The sequence below is a fragment of the Megalobrama amblycephala genome, linkage group LG1 (assembly GCF_018812025.1).
Source record: "Megalobrama amblycephala isolate DHTTF-2021 linkage group LG1, ASM1881202v1, whole genome shotgun sequence".
NCBI classification, from domain to species: domain Eukaryota; kingdom Metazoa; phylum Chordata; class Actinopteri; order Cypriniformes; family Xenocyprididae; genus Megalobrama; species Megalobrama amblycephala.
In genome coordinates this window covers 44,875,577-44,899,613 of record NC_063044.1, presented here as the reverse complement: position 1 = coordinate 44,899,613, position 24,037 = coordinate 44,875,577, and the positions used below count along the sequence as shown (strand labels likewise).

The window sequence follows — 24,037 nt, the reverse complement described above, 5'->3', positions numbered from 1 at the left end:
CTTAGTTTTGGACCCAGAACAGCACGATTTCACAACATAAAGTGGATCCAAACAAAAGGCAACATTTACAGTAATATTTCCAGTGAGGCGGCAGTGAGATCTCTAGCATGACTCCAGTAAGCTGAATAAAATAAAACTGAGGATGAGCGACTGGCTTGCATGAATCTGAAAGCTAAAGTACATGCATATCAGCTTTTGGGGCTTCTGAAATGAGGTGGAAAAACTACGCTATTATAGATGTTTCAGGATCTACTTCCATTTCTACCTAACTGACACGTGGATTAATAATTGTGACAGATGCAAAGGAAAACTTACTGTATTCATTATATCATTACGTCTGGATGTGTTTTGCATACATGTATATTGTTAGGTAAAGAAATGTTCTTTCAATTGAACTATTTTAAGGGCAGATCTGTTGGCTAAACTTCATTAAAGCCCTTGTATGAAAACCAAAAGCCCTTGGAGTTTATATTCATCAGTATGGTATTGATAACATTAACTAAGCAACTAAAGTACAGTATACATTTATATTTTGTAGTTAAGTTCAGTATAGCTTCAATGTAGCGTTAACGTAGATAGAATGAGCAGTATATATTTTTCAAAGAGGTGTTGCATGTTCATAAGCGTAGCGTTTGTTGTTGTGTTGTTACTGTGTTTGGACTGGAACCTGAAAATCCCATCAGTCTATTTAGAGGCTTGTCTATTCATGATATGTGAAGGATCCAAGTACTCAGGGCAGTTCCTTTTGACTCTTGATGCCCATCTTTTGGTAAATGTATGACAATATTTGCTCTAAAAATATTTCAACTATACACAATTAAGAAATCTACATTTGGCAGCCAACTGCTTTTCTTCGCTAACAGGTGAGGAAAACTCTACAGCAATAATGACCACAATATCCATATTAATAAGCACAAGGGCCTCCAATAAATCTCTTATCAAGGATATCTCACAGGAAACCTTTCGCTATGTATTATTTTTTTTAAATCTCAATGAAAACAATGTAATACCAAAAAACTTTGGTGGGCTAAAAGATCATATTTAATAACACGCACTTTAACCCTGTTATAAAAGTTTATGCAGGGGAATCTGGGGTGTTTGAAATGGAAACATTGGGAGTAAACGTAAAAAAACAAACAAAAAAACTGTGTGGATGGCATGCAGAGCCCGGCCAAGTAGCTCGTGGGCAGTGTGTAGTAGGTGGGATGAGTGGGGGGTGATCAGCATTAGACAGTGGCACGAGTTGTGGGCTCAATTTCCGACCTGGGAGAGAAACCAACAATGTATACAATCTTGTGAGTGTGAGGCGGCACTCACAGCTATGGGCTACTGAGCTGTGCATAAGGCGAGTATCGGAACAGCCTTTCGGTTCATCTGTCAGAAGCGTAACAATCCTCCCCCTTAGAGGGCTTCACAGTTTCGCTGGGCTACCTTTGTGCACTTCAGGAACTTCAATCACAAAATAAATGACATTGAGGAAAGGACTAGCATTCTACTCGAGTAGCCCTTAGGGGGAGGGATGTGTGACTCAGGTGAAACGACAGAAACAGTGACTGAAAAATGAGGATTAAAAGGAAGCACCAATGATCTAACAATTACCATCTATATTTATATATACTGTTATAGAAAGAGGGTTATAGCCCTGCAGGCCTCAAGTGAATTCTTCTTCCTGCTGGGGTCCAGCTCAAGTCTGTGGTTGTAACGTCTTGGCCATGGCACTTCCTCTGTGCTTAGACTCTCTCAGACTGGAGTGGTCCTCCTGTTGGCCGCATCTTTGAAGTCCTTAGCGTTGGAGTTGTGAGCCTGCAAAAACTCCCTCTCGGAGTTGAGCAAGGCACCCATTGCCGCCTTGGAGGGATCCCTGGACAGGGTGTACATGGAGATGTCTGCCGCAGCGGGGCCCGTGTACCCGCTCTTGCCCATGGGCGAAGCGTCACGAGAGGCGGGCTCGCTGGAGCGGCAGCTGGAACGCCGGCGGAAGCGGTAGCGGTAGCTGGGGATGCGACTGAAGGCCGATTTCTTGATCAGTTCGGTGCGGGACTTGGCACGCAGCTTCCGGTGTTTCTCGATGAACATGTGCACGGCGAGCACGCCCACCATCTCGGCCATTATGAAGGACAGGGCGCCGAAGTAGAAAGACCAGCCGTACGAGTAGCTCTTCTTCGAGTCGCTCTGGCCCGGGTCACCTGAATTGGCGGATATGTACACGATAATGCCGATGATGTTACTTAGGCCTGCGTGAAGAGGAAAAGCAGAGGAGAGGGCGAGAGAGTGAGAGAGTTACGGCTCAGCACGCAGCTGTGGCTCATCATTCCGTATCATTACACAAGAATGCATCGCTTATCAGCCATGCGGAACAAAGAAAAAAAAAAGAACAATTGAAACATTTTAATTAGCTTTTTATCATCTCCATCATATTGGAGGATAAATAATTACCAGTTTGCTGTCGAATATTTAGATCATAACCAATAGGATGAGGCGATTCGAAGCACATTGTTGTGTACAAAGCAACGCTCAGTCATCGGCAGAGCGTTCGCTGCAATCACGAAGATTGATTCATCATAATTCGGTTCTAACGGAGGGAGTTGGGCTCATTTGTGTGCTCATGAGGTCCTAATGGGGCCTTCTCTAAATATTTGACCAACATGCAGTTCTGTTTGAGGATCCCCGTCTGTCACCCCTTTCCAAGCCAGAACTACAGCAGTGGGTCAATATGCTGGCCTGCTGTTTGTTTACACTGCTCTAGCCGGCCCATCCATTTCCTTTGTCAATAATCAGAGTTAATCTGGGAAGTCAACACAGATCTGCAGAGTCTACGGGGAGAACGACATCCTAACCTGCCTGTGAACTAATCCATTTTCAACATGCTGTATTCTGAACCCAACGATACTCTCTATTATGTGGGTAAACCCTGGATTGGACAGTTGACTGTGGTAAGACTGAAATATGCTAAAGCTAAAAATATAAACAGATTGAGAGTGCTAGCACTGATGCAGTGGGTTTAATCTCTTACCAGCAGAGACAAAGAAGATTCCAGCACTGAGGATGACATTGTGTCTGCTCCTGTAAAACTCACTGGCAGCTACACACAAACCTCCCATGAACAGAAGCCCAACGCTCATGATGGGGAAGATGCTGGACGCTCTCACCGCTCCTGAGGGAGACACAAGCAAACCCAATCAAATTAGTGTCACTGTAAAAAGTACAGAGGGAGACTCATAATATACACTTTTATGTGAATGACACAGTTTATGATTAAAGGTGCCCAAGAATGCTTTTTCACAAGATGTAATATAAGTCTAAGGTGTCCCCTGAATGTGAAGTTTCAGCTCAAAATACCCCATAGATTTTTTTAAATTATTTTTTTTAACTGCCTATTTTGGGGCATCATTAACTATGCACTAATTTTTTCAGCGCGCCGCCCCTTTAATTCGCGTGCTCCCTGTCACACGAGCTCTCGATTATATTACAGCACATTTACAAAGTTCACACAGCTAATATAACCCTCAAATGGATCTTTACAAGATGTTCGTCATGCATGCTGTATGCATGCTTCGAATTATGTGAGTAAAGTATTTATTTTGATGTTTATATTTGATTCTCTATGAGTTTGAGGCTATATGCTCCGTGGCTAATGGCTAATGCTACACTGTTGGAGAGATTTATAAAGAATGAAGTTGTGTTTATGAATTATACAGACTGCAAGTGTTTAATAATGAAAATAACGACAGTTTTGTCTCTGTGAACTCAGTAAGAAACGATGGTAACTTTAACCTCATTTAACAGTACATTAGCAACATGCTAATGAAACATTTAGATAGACAATTTACAAATATCACTAAAAATATCATGCTATCATGGATCATGTCAGTTATTATTGCTCCATCTGCCATTTTCGCTGTTGTTCTTGCTTGCTTACCTAGTCTGATGATTCACCTGTGCAGATCCAGACATTACTGGCTGCCCTTGTCTAATGCCTTTCATAATGTTGGGAACATGGGCTGACATATGCAAATATTGGGGCGTACACCCCAACTGTTACGTAACAGTCGGTGTTATGTTGAGATCCGCGTGTTTTCCGGAAGTATTTTAAACTAATGAGATTTACATAAGAAAGAGAAAGCAATGGAGTTTGAAACTCAATGTATGTCTTTTCCATGTACTGAACTCTTGTTATTCAACTATGCCGAGGTAAATTCAAATTTTGAATCTAGGGCACCTTTAAATTGATTATTTAGAAAATAGATTATTCTGGTTCTGAATTCGAATCGAATGCAAACATCACAAAAAAATAAATCTAGTAATTTAGAAAAAATTCTAAAAGTATTGTTTAACATCACAAAAAAAAAAAAAAAAGGAGGGGGCGGGGGGAATTAACTCCTTATGGAAATAATTGCAGATTACCACTTTTACAATACAGTTCACATGGAACTATATTTTATATTCAGCAGCAGAATGCAGCCTTTAGGATATATAGAATGATCTCTCACATTTGATTTTGCTGTATGGGGGGGGTTCAGTTCAACTGAAAAGCTGCAATCTGATCTCATGGAAAAACGTAGGCTACCTGTGGGAACATTTTTGCAAAATGCAAAATATGTACCAATATACATATCACTGCATTTTCTAACAAAAATGAACACTTTAGAGGCAGTAAAACAGCAAGCACTTTTAATTGTTTTCATACACAGTTATGATTACAAGGTAAGATTACCTTGTCTCCTTGCACAATATTATGTTACTATCTCAAAACTTTTTTTAATTTTTTTAAAATGAAGTGCATGATTTGTAAACAAATATATTTTGGACTTTGCATCGCTTAACCAGCTCCATATGTTTCGCTTTTCTGACGTAGCTCAGCTGTAGGATGCGAAAACTGGGTACGAAATATGAATCCCGTGAAACATGATTCACGATAAAAGAGCTCAAAAATGTAAAAAAATTTAATTGTGCGCACGACTTAGGCTACTAATTCATTCCCTCAATTCACCAAATTTACATGTGCATGATTTATAAATCGAGCAAACGAAATAGTAAATCGTGTGCACGTTTTAGTAAATCGAGAAAACAAATTTAAATCGTGCGCACTATTTTTTTCCTGCATGTCATGTCCGGGGCTCCTACAAAGATGAGAACTCAAAAACAAGCTAAAATGGCATGATTACTAATGCTTTTTATGTCACATTTGCTTTTGATAACACTATTGGGTAGGTTTAGGTGTAATGTTGGTGGTACGTTATTTTAAAACGTAATGGAGCATTAAAGGGATAGTTCATCCAAAAATGAAAATGATCCCATGATTTACTCACCCTCAAGCCATCCTAGGTGTATATGACTATCTTCTTTCAGACAAACACAATCAGAGATATATTTAAAAATATCCTTTGTCCTCCAAGGTTTATAATGGTTGTGAATGGGGTGCCGCATTTTTATTTTTTATTTTTATTGCATTTTTTACAACAAACAAAAGCATGAAAACACATACCAATCCACCCTCCCTTCCTCCCCTTCCCCCCCTTCCATCCAACGTAACCCAGCGGTCTCTGTACAATGGGGTACATAATGCATGGAAACGTTAACAGAAAAACAAAGCCACAGGAATCATAAAACTAGATAAATAAATAAAAAATGGGGAAAAATACAGTATTAAGGTAGTCATTCTGAGTCCTGAACATTACTACTGTGCAATATACTTGGATATCTTTTCTAGTCCAAATCTTTAATCTAGAGAGTTGTGCCAAGTTCACACGAGCCGTGGATAATTCCAACATTATAATGTCCCGAAGTTGAAACAACCACTTGTATACATCCATGGAATGAGGTGGAAGCCAGTGATGTGCTAGCAGTTTTTTCGCAGATGTTAAACCGGCCAGCCAGACAATTTTTGGCAGCTTAGAGAAATTCAACTGAGAGTCGTCATTCAGTAATAATACAGAGGGGTTCATCGGTATAGGACATTGAATCATTTTTGATAAAATAGCACATACCTCCTTCCAAAGTTTTTGAACTTTTTCACATTCCCACATCATACGGAAAAAGGATCCAAGTTGTTGGTCCGGACACTTATCACAGAAGGGATTAAAAGTGGAGTCAATATCTTTTGAGTGGGGTCCAATAAGTTCTGGGGTGCCGCGTTTTGAAGAAAAAAAATAATGCATCCATCCATAAAAAAAGTAATCCATAAGACTCCAGGGGGTTAATAAAGGTCGATGTGTTTTTGTAAAAAAAAAAATGTATCCATATTTAAAACTTTATAAATTCAAATAACTAGCTCCAGCGGAAGCAGAATGCGAAAGTCGATTTGCGCCAAATGAGTTATCCTTTGATACAATGTATGACGCAGGATGTAGGAGTATTGTAAGCTTAGAAGCCTCCCATGGTTCAAACAAAGAGCTGCGCAACAAATTTAAGCTCCTCTTCTATCGAAATCCTCAGAAATTTCTCTTTAAAAATTATCATTTTAGGCTTATAATCCGTGACTGGTGATTTGTTTTACTCTATCCTCTGCGCCTCCGCGTTCGTCATTATATATGTTGTGCGTCAGGTCAAAGGATACTCTTCCGCCGCAAATCGACTTGCGCATTCTGCGTAGGGGCGTCCACCGGAAGCTAGATATTTGAATTTATAAAGTTTTGAATATGGATATTTTTTTTTTACAAAAACGCTCCACTTCAGAAGGCCTTTATTAACCCCCTGGAGTCGTATGGATTACTTTTTTTATGGATGGATGCATTGTTGTGTACAAAACAAAACGTGGCCCCCCATTCACAACCATTATAAACCTTGGAGGACTAAGGTTAAGGATATTTTTAAATATATCTCTGATTGCGTTCGTCTGAAAGAAGATATATACACCTAGGATGGCTTGAGGGTGAGTAAATCATGGGATAATTTTTGTGTGAACTAACCCTTTAAGCTATAGGACATTTCAAATCAGAACTGCAGTAATACGTAAAAAACCAACGTAATAAAAACATACCATATTCACATTCATCTATTTCAGAAAAAACTGAACACGCATTTAGCACCACACCAGTAAACATTTCACATGGAAACTGCCCCAAAACGTACATAGCGCTACATATTTTCATTTTGCAGAAATGTTCCAATAGGTTCGTTTTTCTAATGAGCCTGGGCTGAAAAAAAACCCCCAAAAACCCAAATGTTTCAAACAACATGATGCTGAATTGATAATTACATTTTTTTAAACTATCCCTTTAAGATTAACTGACATAATTATTTTATGGGAGGTTATAAAATAATTATTTTATAAACCTATGGGAGGTTTTTGCATTTAAGGTATAAATAAGACTGTCTCGTCTGCTCTTCTTTCATAGATGTTAAGAGAATTAAAAAGCACCACAGAGGTATAGGGCCTATTTTGGTCTAATAACCCCGCATTTGAAGGTTCCTTCCCGAGTGAGCCATCCTATGGTGCTCTGCCAAAAGAACGCCTGTGTTTAGTTAAGTCGTCGCAGATTTGAGCGCTGCAACAGACAGCATCTGTCCAAAATGCCTCGCACTTCCATCCAATTATTTGCGGACAGTTCTGCATCACAAAATGCAGCACACATGGGGCTTCTCAGACTGGCTGAACTCCTCGCTCCTTCACTCTGCCTCAGATCAAGCTTGATCAGCCTCTTCAGAAACAGGATAAAAGCTAAAGGAGGGGCGTCTGAGAGTGTCAGGATCAATGTCAATAGCCTAGTTGACTGCCCTTATCAGTACTCTATTGCTATGCATACCGCAGCGCTGCAGCATTTGCCCTTCTGAGCGCTTCTCCTCTAAGAAATAAATATTTTGGAACAAGAGAGGCAGTCATGTCCACAGATGAAATAACCAGTGAATGTGATAGGAAAATGCATCAGTTTAGCTTTTTTTCTGAAATTTTACATTATCCTTTACTGCATACATGCAATACAATTGACAGTGATGTTTATATATATACAACAAAACAATGATAGCTATGTAAATCTCTTTATAAAAACAATGCAAATCACTGAACCGTTTTGGATGCACTGTAAAGAAGTGTTACACTGTCAGACTTATATGCATTGCTGACAGAATGAATTTAGAATGCCAATTTAATTCCTTGTCCAATTTAGAATAGAAATGAAATTCTTATAAAAGTTAAAGCGTTTTAAAAATGTTAGATTTTTCAGTATGAATTGCTCATAAAAATCTTTTCATACACAGTACACAGTATGTATTACTTTCCAGAAACATATATTAACAAATCAATAAAATACCATCTAGTTGAACTTAATTTGTATACACTGTAAACACAAGTAAGTTGTCAAAACTAAAAAAAATAAAATAATAATAATTAGGTAATCAGTTACATAAATTTTTTTAAGTTAAGAAATTCAAAGTTTATGTAAGCAGAACTGACAGGTTTTAATTTTGTACTCGTACATTTTAATTACTCCTAACTTGAAAATTCCTGAGTATCTTGAAGATTAACACTTAATTTTAGTATTTATTCTCCCTTTCGAGTGTCATGGCAAGGCATGCTGAGAAATAGAAATCCCAGCCCAGTTTCAGGTAAATTTAAGTTTGTCTAAATAAAAGCAAGTTCACAAAACTCAAAACAATGAAACAATTCAGATTACTTAAAATGTGTCAGTTTCGTGAACTCAAAAGAAAGTTTGAAATACTCATAAAAGTTCATTTGATTCAACAAATTTTTTGTTTAATTTGAGTTTGCCCTACTCAAACCAATTCATTATTTTGAGCGTTAGGGTTTACAGTGTATATTCCGTAAATGAACTTTTTTCTTTATAAATAATAAATTAATACATTTATGGCAGAGGAACAATTCTTTTTCAAGGATGCTCTAAATTGCCTCGAGTTTTTTTAGATATCTGAAACAATGTGGTGGACATTTTGCAGGGCTATATGCCAGCCAAAAGCGAGAGAGAGAGAGAGAGAGAGAGAAATAAGTCAAAATTAATGACGTAATTATGTAATAGTATAACCATGTTTATGAAGTCCCTCTGTGTTTTCAGTTCATTTATTCCTTTTCCTGTCATACCAATCGAAATTTCCATTCAATATCATGTGGGGCCTATTCAGTTCATCTTCATAGATTAAAGGAAGCCAATTCTTAAATTATGAATTCTGAAAAGTGGAGTAACGAGCAAAGATCTTTGCTTTTTCCATTTATGAACTGCCAATGATAAAAGAATACATGACTTTAAATGTTTGAGCATTAAACAAATGTGCATTCACTGATGATCATATGGGGTCAGTTGTTTATGAAGGCAAGTGCACTATATGGTTTCATTGTCTTTTTATAACAAATGTCACTCTCCTTCCCTCTCCTTCATTTCTCTCTCTTCTCAGTGGATCAGCAGTCTCCCATGGCACACCTCATTAATATATTGGTGCCCAGGGGAAGACAAAATACTCCTCCATCATCCAATTTTCCTGCCATCCTTGAAAAATGGATCAGTGGCCGAGCCGTGCTTAATTACAGCTGGAAACGGGAGATATTTATTGAAGAGGATTGTACAGAGCATTAGCATGCAACAAAAGGGATGACATCTGCGTCCTTGATGGGTCCATCGGCTCGCTGACAGGTAAGATCTACGTAGGGCAATACCTCTGTGGGATGACTTAAACATTTATTTGTGCTTGGCTGAGACGTCCAGTTTGAAAACTGGATGGATGGGCCTCTCTGGCTAACAAGTCGAGGTTATCAGCCTAGCAAATCCCCTGAAGTCTGTGCGGTGGGCATTTTGTACACAAAGATGTGCAGGGCAGAATGTGAAATGCCCATCTGAACTCGCATGCAGTGCATGTTAGGCCAGAGGACACGGCCCTCTGCTTCAAATGAATAACAGAGAAATTAGAACAATGCTCATAGGGAGAGACAGCCATCTCAAGGGTAACTAAAGTACGCTGTGAGAGAGACAGATAAAGATCGAGAGAATCAGAGGCAGAGAAATGAACCATTTTGACTGCATTTCCCTTCATAATCAGCTGCTCACAAGTGTATATTTTTATAGCGCTCATGAATGTATTTCACGGCATTGTTTACTGTGAATGTCATGGCAAAATATCAATATAAACAGAGCAGCGAAAGGAGCTGTAACACAAAGCTTCAAACTATGCCTCTGGTCTCCTGTTTTCTCTCTTTGTTGCCTTTTAAAGTCTGGGTAGGATGTCTGTATTTTTGGTTTGCACAGTCATGCCGACACTGATCACGCTAGACTCATCTCCTGTGAAACTTCAGTCTAAGACGTCTAGTGTAAATAGTTATTGGCAGAAACCTCGCTTGCTGTGGTTTGTTGTTTACATGCGGTAAGATCTCACATCACATCAGTCTCTCCATAAATCTCCAGAGTGGAAGGCTGCTGTTGGACTTTTTATTAAACGGGTAGTTCACCCAAAAAATGAAAAATTACATTGCTGCCATTATTTACTCACTCTCTTGTCATTCCAAACCCAAATGCTTACGTTTTTCTTCACATAGAACACAAAGAAGAATTTTATTCTAAAGAAGTTTCACTCTCTACATACAACAACAGCACATTGTTGCTGTCAGATGGAAACCTTGTATGTCTAAAACTGCTACTTTTCTGGAAATGGATTTTTTTTTTTTTTTTAAATATAAATAAAATAATTAAACACTGTGTTGTCCAAGTTGATATTGTGGCTTTATATATATGGTCAGACATGTGCATGTGTCATTATAGTATTACCATTTTACCAAAATCAAGCTCAAATGGAGTTACGAGTTTCTTGACAAGCGACTGTCGACATAAGTGTTTTGTCCGTCATTAGAATGGCAGTAAGTGCATTGCATTGCATTTTCATCAACTTCTATCTATCTATCTATCTATCTATCTATCTATATATTGGTGTATTAGAGGTAAACAATAATATAAATACTGTTCGGTTTCTCGCACAAACTGATCGTTTCGTATCTTAGGACATCAATGTGTCGTCACGAGCCGCAGGGTTTAATTTGGATTTGTCTGTGCAAGGTTTTTCGACTCTTATTGATCCAAGTTCCCATTCACTCCCATTATTTGACTGACAGACGGCAAGGTTGGAGTTAAAAATCATCATTTGTGTTCTACTGAAGAAACAAAGACACCTACATCTTGGATGCGCTGGGGGTAAGCAGAAAAACATCAAATTTTCATTTTTGGGTGAACTATCCCTTTAAGCCAAAATCTTACTAATATGCTTGCTAATAAACAACTAGTTAACCTGTTGGCATTTCACTGCACTGCCCTTGGTACACATACCTTTCAAAAGAGACCAAAACCATGCAAATAAATGGTTCAAGAACAGTATGTAATTTACTTTGGTAATGCCTTTTTTAGCCGTTTTAGAAATTTTACAGAAATGCTAAGGGGTTAATAGTGAAAATTGGACCCTAAACTAAAGTGTTATCAGAAAAAGCAACAAATCCACAATGCTAGGTTTCTTTTCATTTATTTTGAACAGACAGTAGTGCAAATCACAGTTTGTTCCACCTAGCAGCATTTAGTCCCCCCTGAGGTAGTTGGTACACCACAGCCTCCTTTAGCCTTCCTCCTTTCCACTCTTGCATAGGTCATATTTTTTGCAGGGCTGATAAAAAAACAAATGGTATTTGTTCACAATCAGCTACAAAACTGAAAAGCATCTTGTGTTATAAAAGTACAAATTAAACAGAATAATAATAATAAAAAAAAAACTTGTGCATTTGGAGAGTTACAATTTGCTACACTAAAAGTACATTTAAACATTCAAAGCTTAAGCCCTCCTACACTAAATTTCCACGTTCTGCTCCGTTTCATGAACAGTCGAGAGTTTTTCAAAGTATATTTTTTTGTCTGTGTGTGCAGCAAGACGCATGCAATGTTCTTCTTCTCCTCTTTTTCCTGTTGTGGCTGTTAGCAAACAGTGTTGCATTACCGTGTGTGCCCCCTTCTGGACTGGAGTGTGGATCGCCAGTGATTGACTGTATTTGTCATATAACTGCATGAACCGAACCGTGACATCTGTATACTGTTCGGTTTGGGATGAATAGTACATGTACCGTTACACCCCAAAATATATATGAGTGTGTGTGTATATATATATATATATATATTGTTTCCTGAGTAAAGAAAATGCTGTTCTTATTCAGACAAACTATTTTTTATTTACCCATGCACTGCAAACAAGCAGAGACAGTCCAAACTGTGTGCGGCACTTCATTGATGATAGAGGCGGGTGGAGTTAATAAAAGGTTTGACTGACAGTTTGAGGACCTAATGGAGTTATGAGGTTCAGTCACAAGCCCTTTTTAATACTTTTCACTGGTTAAATAATTGCAAATTCCACAGACAGATGTAAAGGGTGACCAATAGTATATAATAAAAACGACAAAATATGGAGATTTCTGCCTGACAGCGACAATATAATCACCAATTGATAAACATAAAAAAAAGCACCTTAAAGTCAACATGAAATAAAAAGTCACCCTATCTATTCTAAAAATGCATGTTATAGAATTTATTGTGAATGATTCATATATGTTTATTTTCAATTTCTAATCAAAATGTTATAATTTGATCTTTCGGTCAAGCGACAGACTTCTCTCTGGTGATGCATGTCAGACTTCTCACAAGATTTAGGCTGTTTTTCCTAGTTCGTTTGCGCACTCCAAGTGGTCTTATGCAGATGTATATGAGAACACACTAAATGATCTCAGACCCTCCTAAAAGGACCCACAAATGAACCATACTCAGACCACCTCTCTTTTCAGGTTCAGAGTCCCCTTTTAAATTCTGGTTCCCTTTAACTGACCTGGGTTTGGTTCATGTGAAAACACTCTTAGTCACCTTAAACCTACAAGTCCTCACCCTACATTTCAGTTTCAGTGTGACTAGAAAGTAATCTATACGAGAGGACCACTAGGGGGCTTAACCTATGGTCCATGGTACACTTCAGTAGAATGCATAACCCCTATAATTGGCTATCATTTGCCCACACTTGACTGGTATATCTGTCAAAAGTGTATAAAATTCAAAAAATATAATCATTAAATCATTATTATGCAAATAACTTTATAATTTAGAATTGCACCTCTAAATGCCTGATAATGTAAAAGGTCTAATTACTGATGTCCAGGGTGTATTTATGGGTCATTAGCAGCATTGTGAGTATTCCCTCTCCACACATATTTATTTAAATTACACAAGATTGATTTGCCTGCTTTTGATGAATGGATGTCACTGAGAAAACCACTGGTAATTTCTTGATTTTTTTCCCCCTGCAATTTTAATTGAAAATAAATAAATAAATAAATGTGGTTGGGTTAAAACAAATAAAAGTTAAATAAAAGACGGGTCCCGATTGATGCACCATCAAGGTAGCAGTAGTTTTCTCAGTGATGTTCATTCATGCATAAGGATTCCTCAATGTTTTACTTCTGTGTTCCACAGGAAAAATCCAGAATACAGGTTTGGATCAACATGCGGATGAATAAATAATGAAAACATTTAAATTTTTGGGTAAACTATCCTTTTAACGTGTCACTGTATGCACTGCAGCAGAGATTCATAATCACAGAAATCTGCTGGACGCCTCATCATAAATTATGTAATTATGTAACACGCAAGTAAAAACACACAACTGAGAGAACAAACATATTCCAAGAATATGTACGAATTTACATAGGGGAGCCGGTTAAAGAAGATGTCACTTAAATAGTACAACCAAATGACCATGACAGTGTAAAGGCTTGTGGGTAAGCATGATTTATCACTAAGCATAAACCATGACATGCTTGAATGCGTGCATCTACTTTGTTCGGCTCCAGTCACCAAGCAATTTCAAGACATGCTGCACCTAATCTATAAGATGGTAAAAAGTGTGGAGGTCATTGCAAAAACTAAAGAAACCCAGCAGGGCTAAACAAGAAAAATCCATCTCACCAATATGACCCTTCTCTATGCATATCATCAGTCTGGGTGATTGTGAGACGGTGAGATGTGACTGTGTGTGTGGTGGACTTCTGAAACTTCTCTCTCTGGGTTTGAGTTTTTAGTCAATTCATGTGTCATTTGATGTTTATATGGTTGATGGGAACAGCGTTTATCAGTACACAGCCAATTCTATAATAATATTGTGTGCTACAATATTACTATCGTTCAAGAGTTTGGAGTCATTAAGATTTCTTAATATTTTTGAAAGAGGTCTCTTATGCTCACTGCATTTATTTGATCAAAACTACAGTAAAAACAGTAATATTGTGGAATAACTATTTTCTATTGTTATATATTTTAATATATAATCTATTATTAAGCTGAGTTTTCAGCATCATTACTCCAGTCTTCAGTGTCACATGATCCAATTTGATGCTCAAGAAACATTTCTTATTATTATAAATATTATCTTGTTTTTCCAAGATTCTCTGATGAAAAGAAAGTTTTAAAGTTCAGCATTTATTTGAAATATAAATCTTTGGTAGCATTATAAATCTTTACTGTTACTTTCGATCAATTTAATGGATCATTTCTGAGTAAAAGAATTTCTTTTATTAAAAAATCTCACTGACCCCAAACCTTTGACTAATAGTGACACTTTTCAATAAAACCAACATACATAATAAATAACATTTATGCATTTTTATATAACTTAAAAAGGGTAACTCCAAAAAATACAGTAACAATCATATTTTGTGTATCTTTTTTTTTTCAACTAATTGTTCAGCTATTATTATTATCATTCATAACAGAGACCTTCTCATAAAATGGTAGCAGGCATGAAGGTGCACCTGAAAAAGCATTTACTAAAAATCAACTAATTAAGTTAATTTTTATTCAGACAGGACAGTGATGATGTCAGAGTGGGCGAGTTGTTTGTAATTAAACAATTACTAGCATTTTGACCCATTAAGGCAATTTGTGGGCCATGATAGGCATTATCACACTGATAACACGATCAGCCAATCACAGTGACGCGGAGGCACTGCGTCTCCTCAAATGACTTATCGCCTGTAATTTACCTTCCCCCGGCCTTCACTTTTATGTCATGCTATAGGATCTCAGAGACCCAAACAGAGCTAAAAGAGAGACTGCCTCCCTCTTTATCTGCTGGTATCACTGTTGGACAATGAGTTGAAAAATGAGTGATTTACACAGTATTTTTGAAAAAAAAAAAATTTTTTCGTAGTCGATTATTTTCTCATCTAATTTATTTTGAAGAGGTGCGTCGGCTCCTCAGAGAAAATGCCCCTGATGTGTGGTGTTTTGACAGACTTACGTAGTAAATACTCTGCTGCATCCTGCTCATAATCTGCATCCTCCGGAAAGTGGTCAATCTTCTTACAGACACCTCGAAATGTTCCTGCAGCCATGAAGAACAGAGAGCAGAGGAGAGAGAGAGAGAGAGAGAGAGAGAGAGAGTAAAATACCATTAGTCTGTTTTTTTGCAAACATGTGTTGTAGTGCATACAAATACACACAACACAGGAGTCCATTTGTTTGTGTAAATACGAAAATATATGTGTCTTGGTGTAATTATTTTGCTGGATTTTCTTATGCATTTATCAGGTCAATGAGCACAGTCCTAGTAAGCTGCTTGTTATGTATATGTGTGTGTGTGTGTGTGTGTGTGCACGTATGTATGCCTTCTTGTGCATTCACTGACAACCCGTTCACTCGGCTGTGTGCTCAAGATGACAAATGAACAAAAATAACGTTTCTGCCCTTGGGCGTAACATGTGACCGGCTAATGAAGAGGTTTATCGTACCAAATACATGTGCCCTATGTAGGGGGAAACCATTCTGACACATGCTGTCACATTCTCCTCTGCATTAAAGGCGTTTAAAATGTTTCCGTTTTAAGCAATACTGATACTTCTCTGTAGCTAATATCAATGCACAGTACTGTTAAAACATAAAGTAACTGTTAAAATGAAATACCAAATGAAATACTTAACCCCTATTTTCTGTTGAGATTAAAGTCTTTATTTTGGGGGTTCCAGAGATCCCCATGATTTACATAATTTAAAATAAAACCAACCTCTTATTTTCCATTCAAATTCTTTTGATGTGCTCCTTGAACCGAATCAAAACCCATCTGAAAGATACTGAAACATTAACCCTCTGTTTAATCATAAAACTATCATGAAATTCTCAAATATGTAACTGGTATCCATTTCTACTCAGGTTCAATTTGATCACAGCAAAAACACACTTATATATGTATTTTATTTAGAAAAATATATAAAATAAATTATCCTCTCACTCCGTCAGGAGTGCATCCGTGTCTACAAATATCACCATTTTTACTTGCAAATACATATAATGACATGATTGAATATTTAATATATTAATAAAATTAAAAACATTTTTTTATAATAATTAATAAAATTTCCTTTTTTTGATAATAATTAATAAATATGCTATATTATTTTATGCTATATATCTAAAATAATATAAAATAAATATTTTATTAGTTCAATTGAATCTGAAGTTAAAAATCAGAATAAAGTATCAGCTGCTGGAACAATCAAATGTTACCTATTAAAATTGTATTGGCATCTCAGACCACAAACAGAACATGAGGGTAATGAATCAGCCATTGAAAACCCATATTGATCAACTAACATTTTGAAAAAGAACATGTGGTTACGACTCTGAATCAATATAGAACATGCAGCACCTAAAGTATCCACATAGACCAACTTCATGGTTTTATTATCCATGTGTTTGCATGTGTGTTTGTGTGTCAGTGGAATGCTTTTAGCCATTTTGTTTGAGAAAGAGGCAGAACAGGTCTCTGTGGTGCATGGTGATGGCTTTCAATGATTAAGAGTGAATCAGGGCACTCAGGCTCCTTCAGAAATCCCCTCTGGCTCAGCCCGCAGCCTTCTTCCACCATCACTGTCTACAGGTGACCTGACAGACTGGCCATTCAAAGCCATTCAGCTCTATTCACTCCCTCAAACACACACACACACACACACACAGGCACACAAACAGCGCCTGCTCATAACACAGAGATGGAGGGAGATCAGAAAACGAGTAGGCGATAAAGGCACTGAGAGAGGGACGGTTATTGTCATGGTGACTGTGACTGCTATGACGTATTTATGCTTTGAGTGGGAAGGGCTTTAACATGATTTGAGTCCTCAGATATTAAATAATTCAAATTTTGATAAGATAAAAAAATTGTGGTATAAAACACGTCACTGATCAATGACTTCACACAGAGCTTGCAACGTACAATGTAAAAAAAATTACGAAGAATTACAAAGTGTTTTTATGACACTTTATAAAAACAGCTTTTATCAAAACAGCCCCGTATCTCAATGTGAGCAATTGTATATAAAGGTAACTGTATATATTATTATATACAATGTTCTTTTTACCAGAATTTTACTAGAGATTCATGAATACTAATATATATATATATTATAAAAAATAAAATATATTAAATGACATCAAATCTACTATATAAAAAACCTTCCCATTTTTGTCACGGTATAGAACTACAAGGCACGAAGCAGAAAGAATAGTTATTTTTAATAAATCAGGAAAATACGCAGGATAAACACACATCTAACACTGACAACATTGAATACTGAACAGAGAAAACTGTTCAGTGGGCTTATATACACACAACTAGATAATTAACAAAACTAAACATCCAGTAAATTGATTTTAGAGTGGCATTGTCCAGAAAGGAGCACTGTGCCAACACATAAAACCGGGCAGAATAATTCAACAAAGAAAGTCCTTCACGAGTGAGGAGCAATGAACGGTGCTGCTTTTTTTGGTTCATCAGACTTCTTTTTAATAAATAAGTTCAGAGGAGTAAAGAGTACCTGAAAACCATACTTGAGTAAAAGTACTGATACCTTACAGTGAAAATTACTCCATTACAAGTTACAAATCACCAATTCCTATATGACTTGAGTAAAAGTCTTAAAGTATCTGATTTTAACAGTACTTAAGTATTTTTCTCGTGCTGAATGTCCTCTAAAAGATGCATTAGTCCTCAACACCTGAGAGACATGCCGGTGAAAATAAGAAACAGTTGATTTGTAAGATGAGAAATCATGTTTATTTTCTAAAATCAAAATAAAACTGAACACCTCAACGTTGCAATAAATCAAGGTCGACAGTCTCAGTTAAGCTCAAGTACTCAAAAAGGCCATAAATAAAACAATATCCATCTAAAAGATCTTGTCAATATAGCGGATAAAATAATGTTAAGTAAAATTAAAAAGTCAAAGGCCTCATCACCAGCGGCAGTCATGACCTTGTCTCATAAACCAAACATCAGCGATTCACAGCTACCTGCTAATGCACTCACATTCACGTAAAGTAGCCTTGTTGACAAGTTTGGGTGAGTGAAGGCAAAATGCACAAGATATAGTACCTTCAATGACTTTAGATGCCAATATTGCTTCTTTATAGCGGAAATAAACTGCTGCAGAAAAAGTTGGGTGCCATGAAAAATGTAATTTGTAATTGCATTACTCGTCACAAATGTATAGGAGTAAAAAGTACATTTACTTGCTCAAAAATGTAGTCAAATAGTGAGTAAAAGTTGCCAATATCTTTGATACACAGTACAACTACAAAGTAGCCAAAGAGATACTTAAGTGCAGTAACTAATTACATTTAATCAAGTACTTTACACCTCTGAATCAGAAGAAAACACAAGAGAAATAACCAAGGCAAATACACATCTAACACCGAAAATGGCAAACACATACAGAGCAAACTAAAGGCTTATATACACAGAGCTAGATTATAACAATACTCGAAACAGGTGTGTAACTTAATCAGGAACCATGGAAGCTAACAATGAACTAGAGGTCTGTGGCGTGGGATTAAATTTTGAATGAAAGGCGGTAGCAGTCGGTAACTCTGGTGTACTTTGGGCGGGAGAGGGCAGTCTGACAATAGCCCGGCCGCTCCTTACATCCTTTAACAACAGTGCATTCGCGCTTGAACTTGAAGTGAACAAAACTTTCTGCAGTGGTGGCGTTCACACAGTTCCCAGTTCCCTGCCCTGATCAACCTGGCAAGATATGTTCTTTGCATCCCGGCCACGGGTGCACCTTCAGAGAGAACATTCGGCCTTTGTGGTCGGATTTTGGCGGAGAGAGACGTCACGTTCAGTACTGAAACCGTCGGTCAGTGAGTCAGTGACATATTTGTGTGGATATTAAAAAAAGTTTTCATTTTGCAATATAGCTAGTAAGCCAACAGTTTTCGTATATTCATATTTTTGGCTTAGACTATAGTTTTGAGTGACAGATGTCATATTTAATTTAGCCTATTTTTCTCTGTGACATTAGACTACTTTTCTTTGTGACATTTTTTCTCTGTGACATTTTTACAGTGTTGACATTAGCCTATCATAAGACAATAACAAATAAAAATCTAGCCAACATTTTATATTTGTTATCCCCAATCATTCTTTATTTATGGTAAGTTTAAATGTGAGATTCTGGAAACAAGATCTAAATTTAGCGGGACCAGTAGAGTCGGGAAAAAAAATCATTGGGAGCAGGCGGGAGCGGGATGAAAATAAACAGTCCTGCGCAGACCTCTACAATGAACGAGAATACAGGCAAATGGGATCAGGGAAAACAAAACCAAAACACACTGAAACTAAACATAGGTCAATCCTTAACAATTTCTCAGTATGCTACTCATCCATCAATCCATCCATCAATAAAATTTCATTGAAAAATTGCATTATAGTATTTTATTTTTTATTTTTTAAACAAAACTGTCAATAAAATAATGACAATGTAACAAGTCTTACCTGGTCCTAAAAATTGTACTTAATATATATTTTCTTTTGATTTTCAAAGTGAAATATGATCCAGGCATTTCTATGTGAGATTTACCCCCTAACATTATAAAGCAAATAGTTTTATCTGTCCGGATGAGCCACATTCAAAGCCATTTTAAAATGCCTATACACACACATACACATTTACCTAACTGTCTAAATGGAGGGTGTGTCTCAATCAGCTCCCTTGTTCAGTAGACAGGGCACTGATTAGGGAGTCATCCATTTTAAGTGCTGTCTCAATCACATAATCCTTCCAGTGGTCTAAAACATTGCACAGTGAAAACCAGGGAGCATCGATGCTCCTTTAAGGGAAATTCTGAAGCGTGAAACAAATTGTGCGAGCCAAACTCAATACACATAATGACACAAGATAGTGACAAGTACTGTAAATCAGGGTCCTTACTAGTGCCTGATTTAGTTTACTTGGGTACAAATTTGTCCCCAAAATATGATTAGTAGGTGGAGACATGCACACATATAAACAGTAGTTTCTAACACTTCATTGGAATGTCAACAGAAAGACAGTCATCTCATATCATATTTCAGTAAATCACCTGTCCACTGCCTGTGTCCATACTTATCTGTCTAGCGTAGTGTGAAGTACAACCAGGGCTCTCCATCCTCCAATGAGCTGCGATAGATTACAACAGCGCTAAAAGCATCATAAGACCAGCAGCTGCTTTTACCTACAGTCACTCAGATTTAGAGCCCTACTCTTTGTCTCCATTTACATAACACAAACCTGCAGAATGACTGCGTGTTTGTCGCAACTTCAGTCGTGGACCTGTCATAGAGCTTCACCAGAGGACGGGTGTATGCATTAGCGAGGACGTATTTCATTAGCTTTTATCTCTGTGCTAACTATCATTACAAACTGCCTGCGAATAAATAAAAAGAACACTGAAAGGGTCCCCTGGAAAAACGCCTGCAAGGAATAATTTGTATAAGAATTAAAAGTCCTAATTTGGTTTCTATGCTGACAATGCAATGATTCAGAACAACCTTAGGACAATTGAACATCGTCTTCGTAAATTCACACACGCAAAAAAGATGAACTTTTTCCCTGTGTTGTTGTCTGCTGGTGGAAAGATTTGTCTTCATCACCACTTTAAGGTCTCATTGACCCTTTTGTCTCAGAAACCTCTTAAAACAATTAGTCACATCTGAGTCTCAGTTTCACACTTTAAGCTAATGGAGTGCTTGTGCTCGGATATCAATAGAGATGTTGAGAGAGAGAGGGAAGGGGAAAAGCAAGTAGTTTACAGTCAGTATTGAGGTAAAATCACCAGAGACATGTTTTCAATTAAAAGCTACCCTTGTGCGGATTAGAAAACAACTCATCCTGTTGTGTTGATTTGAGCCTCTGGGTCTCCGCATCGGAGAGAAGGTGAAAAGAGCGGCGAGTCCCGTGGGTTGGGGGCTGTCGCCGCACTGACACACCTCCAGTTTGAATAATTCAACAGAGATCGCCTCAAAGGTGACAGCTTTGTTGGATGAGACCAGAAAGATTAAGGAACCGATGGAGACATTTTCCACCCGGCCCTCCTTTCTTCCCTTCCTTCTCTTGGATTGTGTAGCCAGTGCAGCTCTCTGGCCCATTCAGCACACCGCTAACAGATAAAGCGACACTTTTATGAAAGGAAAAAGAGAAAGGGGGATGAAAAGGGGCTTTTGTGTTGCTCTGCATCGCCGCTCTCGTCCGCTGGTCCTGTGTGGTCGGCGGTGGGTGGCTGTGGGCGCCGTGACGAGCTCTGCTGCTGGAGCTCCTCTGATAGCACACGGGCTGCCTGCCTTGCGCTGATTGACACACGGTTAGTCACACTTCAGAGAAATGCATGCTCAGCTTAATTTGCCTATGCATTCACCCTCAGCTTAAAGGGAACTTACAGTCAAAGTGTAAAGACTTCATTTGTGCTGAACAGAGCGATGGAGCAGAAGTCAGCATTTCCATAAAATTTCCTGTCAAGCAAGATTTCACCCTGTTTCTGGAATATGATGGCCGAATACATTGACGATTTTAGAGGCAATCTAAAAGCCTTTCTTTTTAGTGCGTTCTACATGAGAAGAATATTGTAATTTTATAGTTGTATTCCAAAACGTAGTGAGTGACCTACCTAAACAGCATTTCAAGGCATTATAGGACAATAGAGGCCCCGATATACTTCAGACGAAATCGAAGAACGAACTGATGTGACATAATTTCGAACAAAACAAAACGAAGTTCGTTTTGGAAGTTCGAAAAAGCTTGCCAAACACCAGCTGGTAAACACCTTTGTGCTACCATTGGTCCGTGGCCATTACGTAAGGTAGGTGTGCGTTGAGACTCTGCCTTCTTTCACTCTTTTCCAGTTAATTTCTCCTCTCAAGTCCGTAGAAGTCCTCAAGTGAAAACATGAACACTGGAGAGCTGCTTTATAGTAGAAAACAAAGTTGGACTTCTGATAAAATGAGAGACTGACACTGTTTTTCGTGTTTAATAGAGTAAAGCAATCTATTTTATAAAATGTTATAATATAAATGTGACGTGACTAGAGTGCCGAATTACAGAGCTCGTGCAAACAAACATATCCACATTGCCATGATCAGATGCTTTTCTTATGCTTTATTAAAAATCCTTGCTAGTTTCTCAATTTTGTTGTGTTTATTTTGTTACTGAGAGGAAAGCGCGCAACATTTTTACATATTCATCTAACCGTCGCTCTCAGCAGTGTGGGAGTCAGATATTCGATTGCAGTATATCGCTGCTCACATATTTCGAACTTCATTCTACACCTAAATGAAGAACGAAAAAAACTTTGCTTGTAGTAAATCAGGCCCTTAAGGGGCCATTCACACAGAACAGGCTTTTGTATTTCACTGTGCTGCTTTTCCAATGTTTTTCTTTGTAAACATAGATGAACGTGTCTGACCGCTGCACTTGCGCCTTGCATCTTTTGCAGCAAAAATGTTCAACTTTTAAAAAAGATGACGCTAGAGTCTCATGTTTTTTTCACATTTTGTGTGAATGGCCCCTAAGGCTGTCTCAAAAGGTATAGGCAGCATAATTATGAAGAGAATAGCTCGTTTTGAACAAATTCTAGGGCGGCATAAATGTACTGCAGCAATAAAAAAAGTAAGTAATAAAAATATATATCTAAGATAGAGGATGATTTAAGAGAATAACATTTTTAAAAACATTTTTTAAAAAAGAAACCTTTACTTAATATTTGTGTGTCATATATTTTGTGTGCTATATGCTAATACTGTGAATAACACCGGAAAGTACATCAGACTGATTCAAACCATTAACCGGACATCAAAAGAATCAGCTTGTAAGAGTCATTTGTTTTGGGAAGCAGGCTACACTGGTTGCACTGTATGTTTTGATTAACTAAAAAGGACCAATTCAGAACACTTTTCTATGAATCAGACCACAATAGTTACTATGTGTTTGTTTTTTAATTATCACCATTGGCTAACTTGTTTTTTTGTTTGGCCAGTAAGATTCAGAAGCGGATGACTTTTATTTTGACTCACTGAGAATGCCAGTGTCTGAACGCAGATGCACAGGAGCTCCCATTCTCCATATTTATTAGTGTTTACAGTCTTTGTTTAACAGTTCTGTCAAATAAATAAATAAAGATAGGACTGTTTAACAAAGACAGTAAGTAATGTTATATGAAAAAGGATTTCAGATTTTGTCTTATTATTAAAGGTCCCCTAGATTCAAAATTTGAATTTACCTCGGCATAGTTGAATAACAAGAGTTCAGTACATTGAAAAGACATACATTGAGTTTCAAACTCCATTGCTTTCTCTTTCTTATGTAAATCTCATTTGTTTAAAATACTTCCGGAAAACACGCGGATCTCAACATAACACCGACTGTTACGTAACAGTTGGGGTGTACGCCCCAATATTTGCATATGCCAGCCCATGATTGAGGCATTAGACAAGGGCAGCCAGTAACGTCTGGATCTGCACAGGTGAATCAACAGACTAGGTAAGCAAGAACAATAGTGAAAAATGGCAGATGGAGCAATAATAACTGACATGATCCATGATATCATGATATTTTTAGTGATATTTGTAAATTGTCTTTCTAAATGTTTCGTTAGCATGTTGCTAATGTACTGTTAAATGAGGTTAAAGTTACCATCGTTTCTTACTGTATTCACGGAGACAAGAGCCGTCGCTATTTTCATTTTTAAACACTTGCAGTCTGTATAATTCATAAACACAACTTCAT

The 24,037-nt window shown here is 37.5% G+C and overlaps 1 protein-coding gene across 2 annotated transcripts in view; it reads right to left on the bottom strand.

The window, feature by feature from the left end:
- Nucleotides 1–1,018: 1,018 nt before the first annotated feature.
- Nucleotides 1,019–24,037, bottom strand: part of cacng3b (calcium channel, voltage-dependent, gamma subunit 3b) — a 44,836-nt gene continuing 21,817 nt past the window's right edge. For both annotated transcript variants that reach the window (XM_048195289.1, XM_048195297.1), the window contains 3 exons: nucleotides 15,250–15,333; nucleotides 3,014–3,154; nucleotides 1,019–2,234 (listed from right to left, as the gene is read on the bottom strand). In XM_048195289.1, the coding sequence (XP_048051246.1) occupies nucleotides 1,741–2,234; nucleotides 3,014–3,154; nucleotides 15,250–15,333 (719 nt within the window). In that variant the 3' untranslated portion in view covers nucleotides 1,019–1,740. The remainder of the gene's footprint in view (nucleotides 2,235–3,013; nucleotides 3,155–15,249; nucleotides 15,334–24,037) is intronic.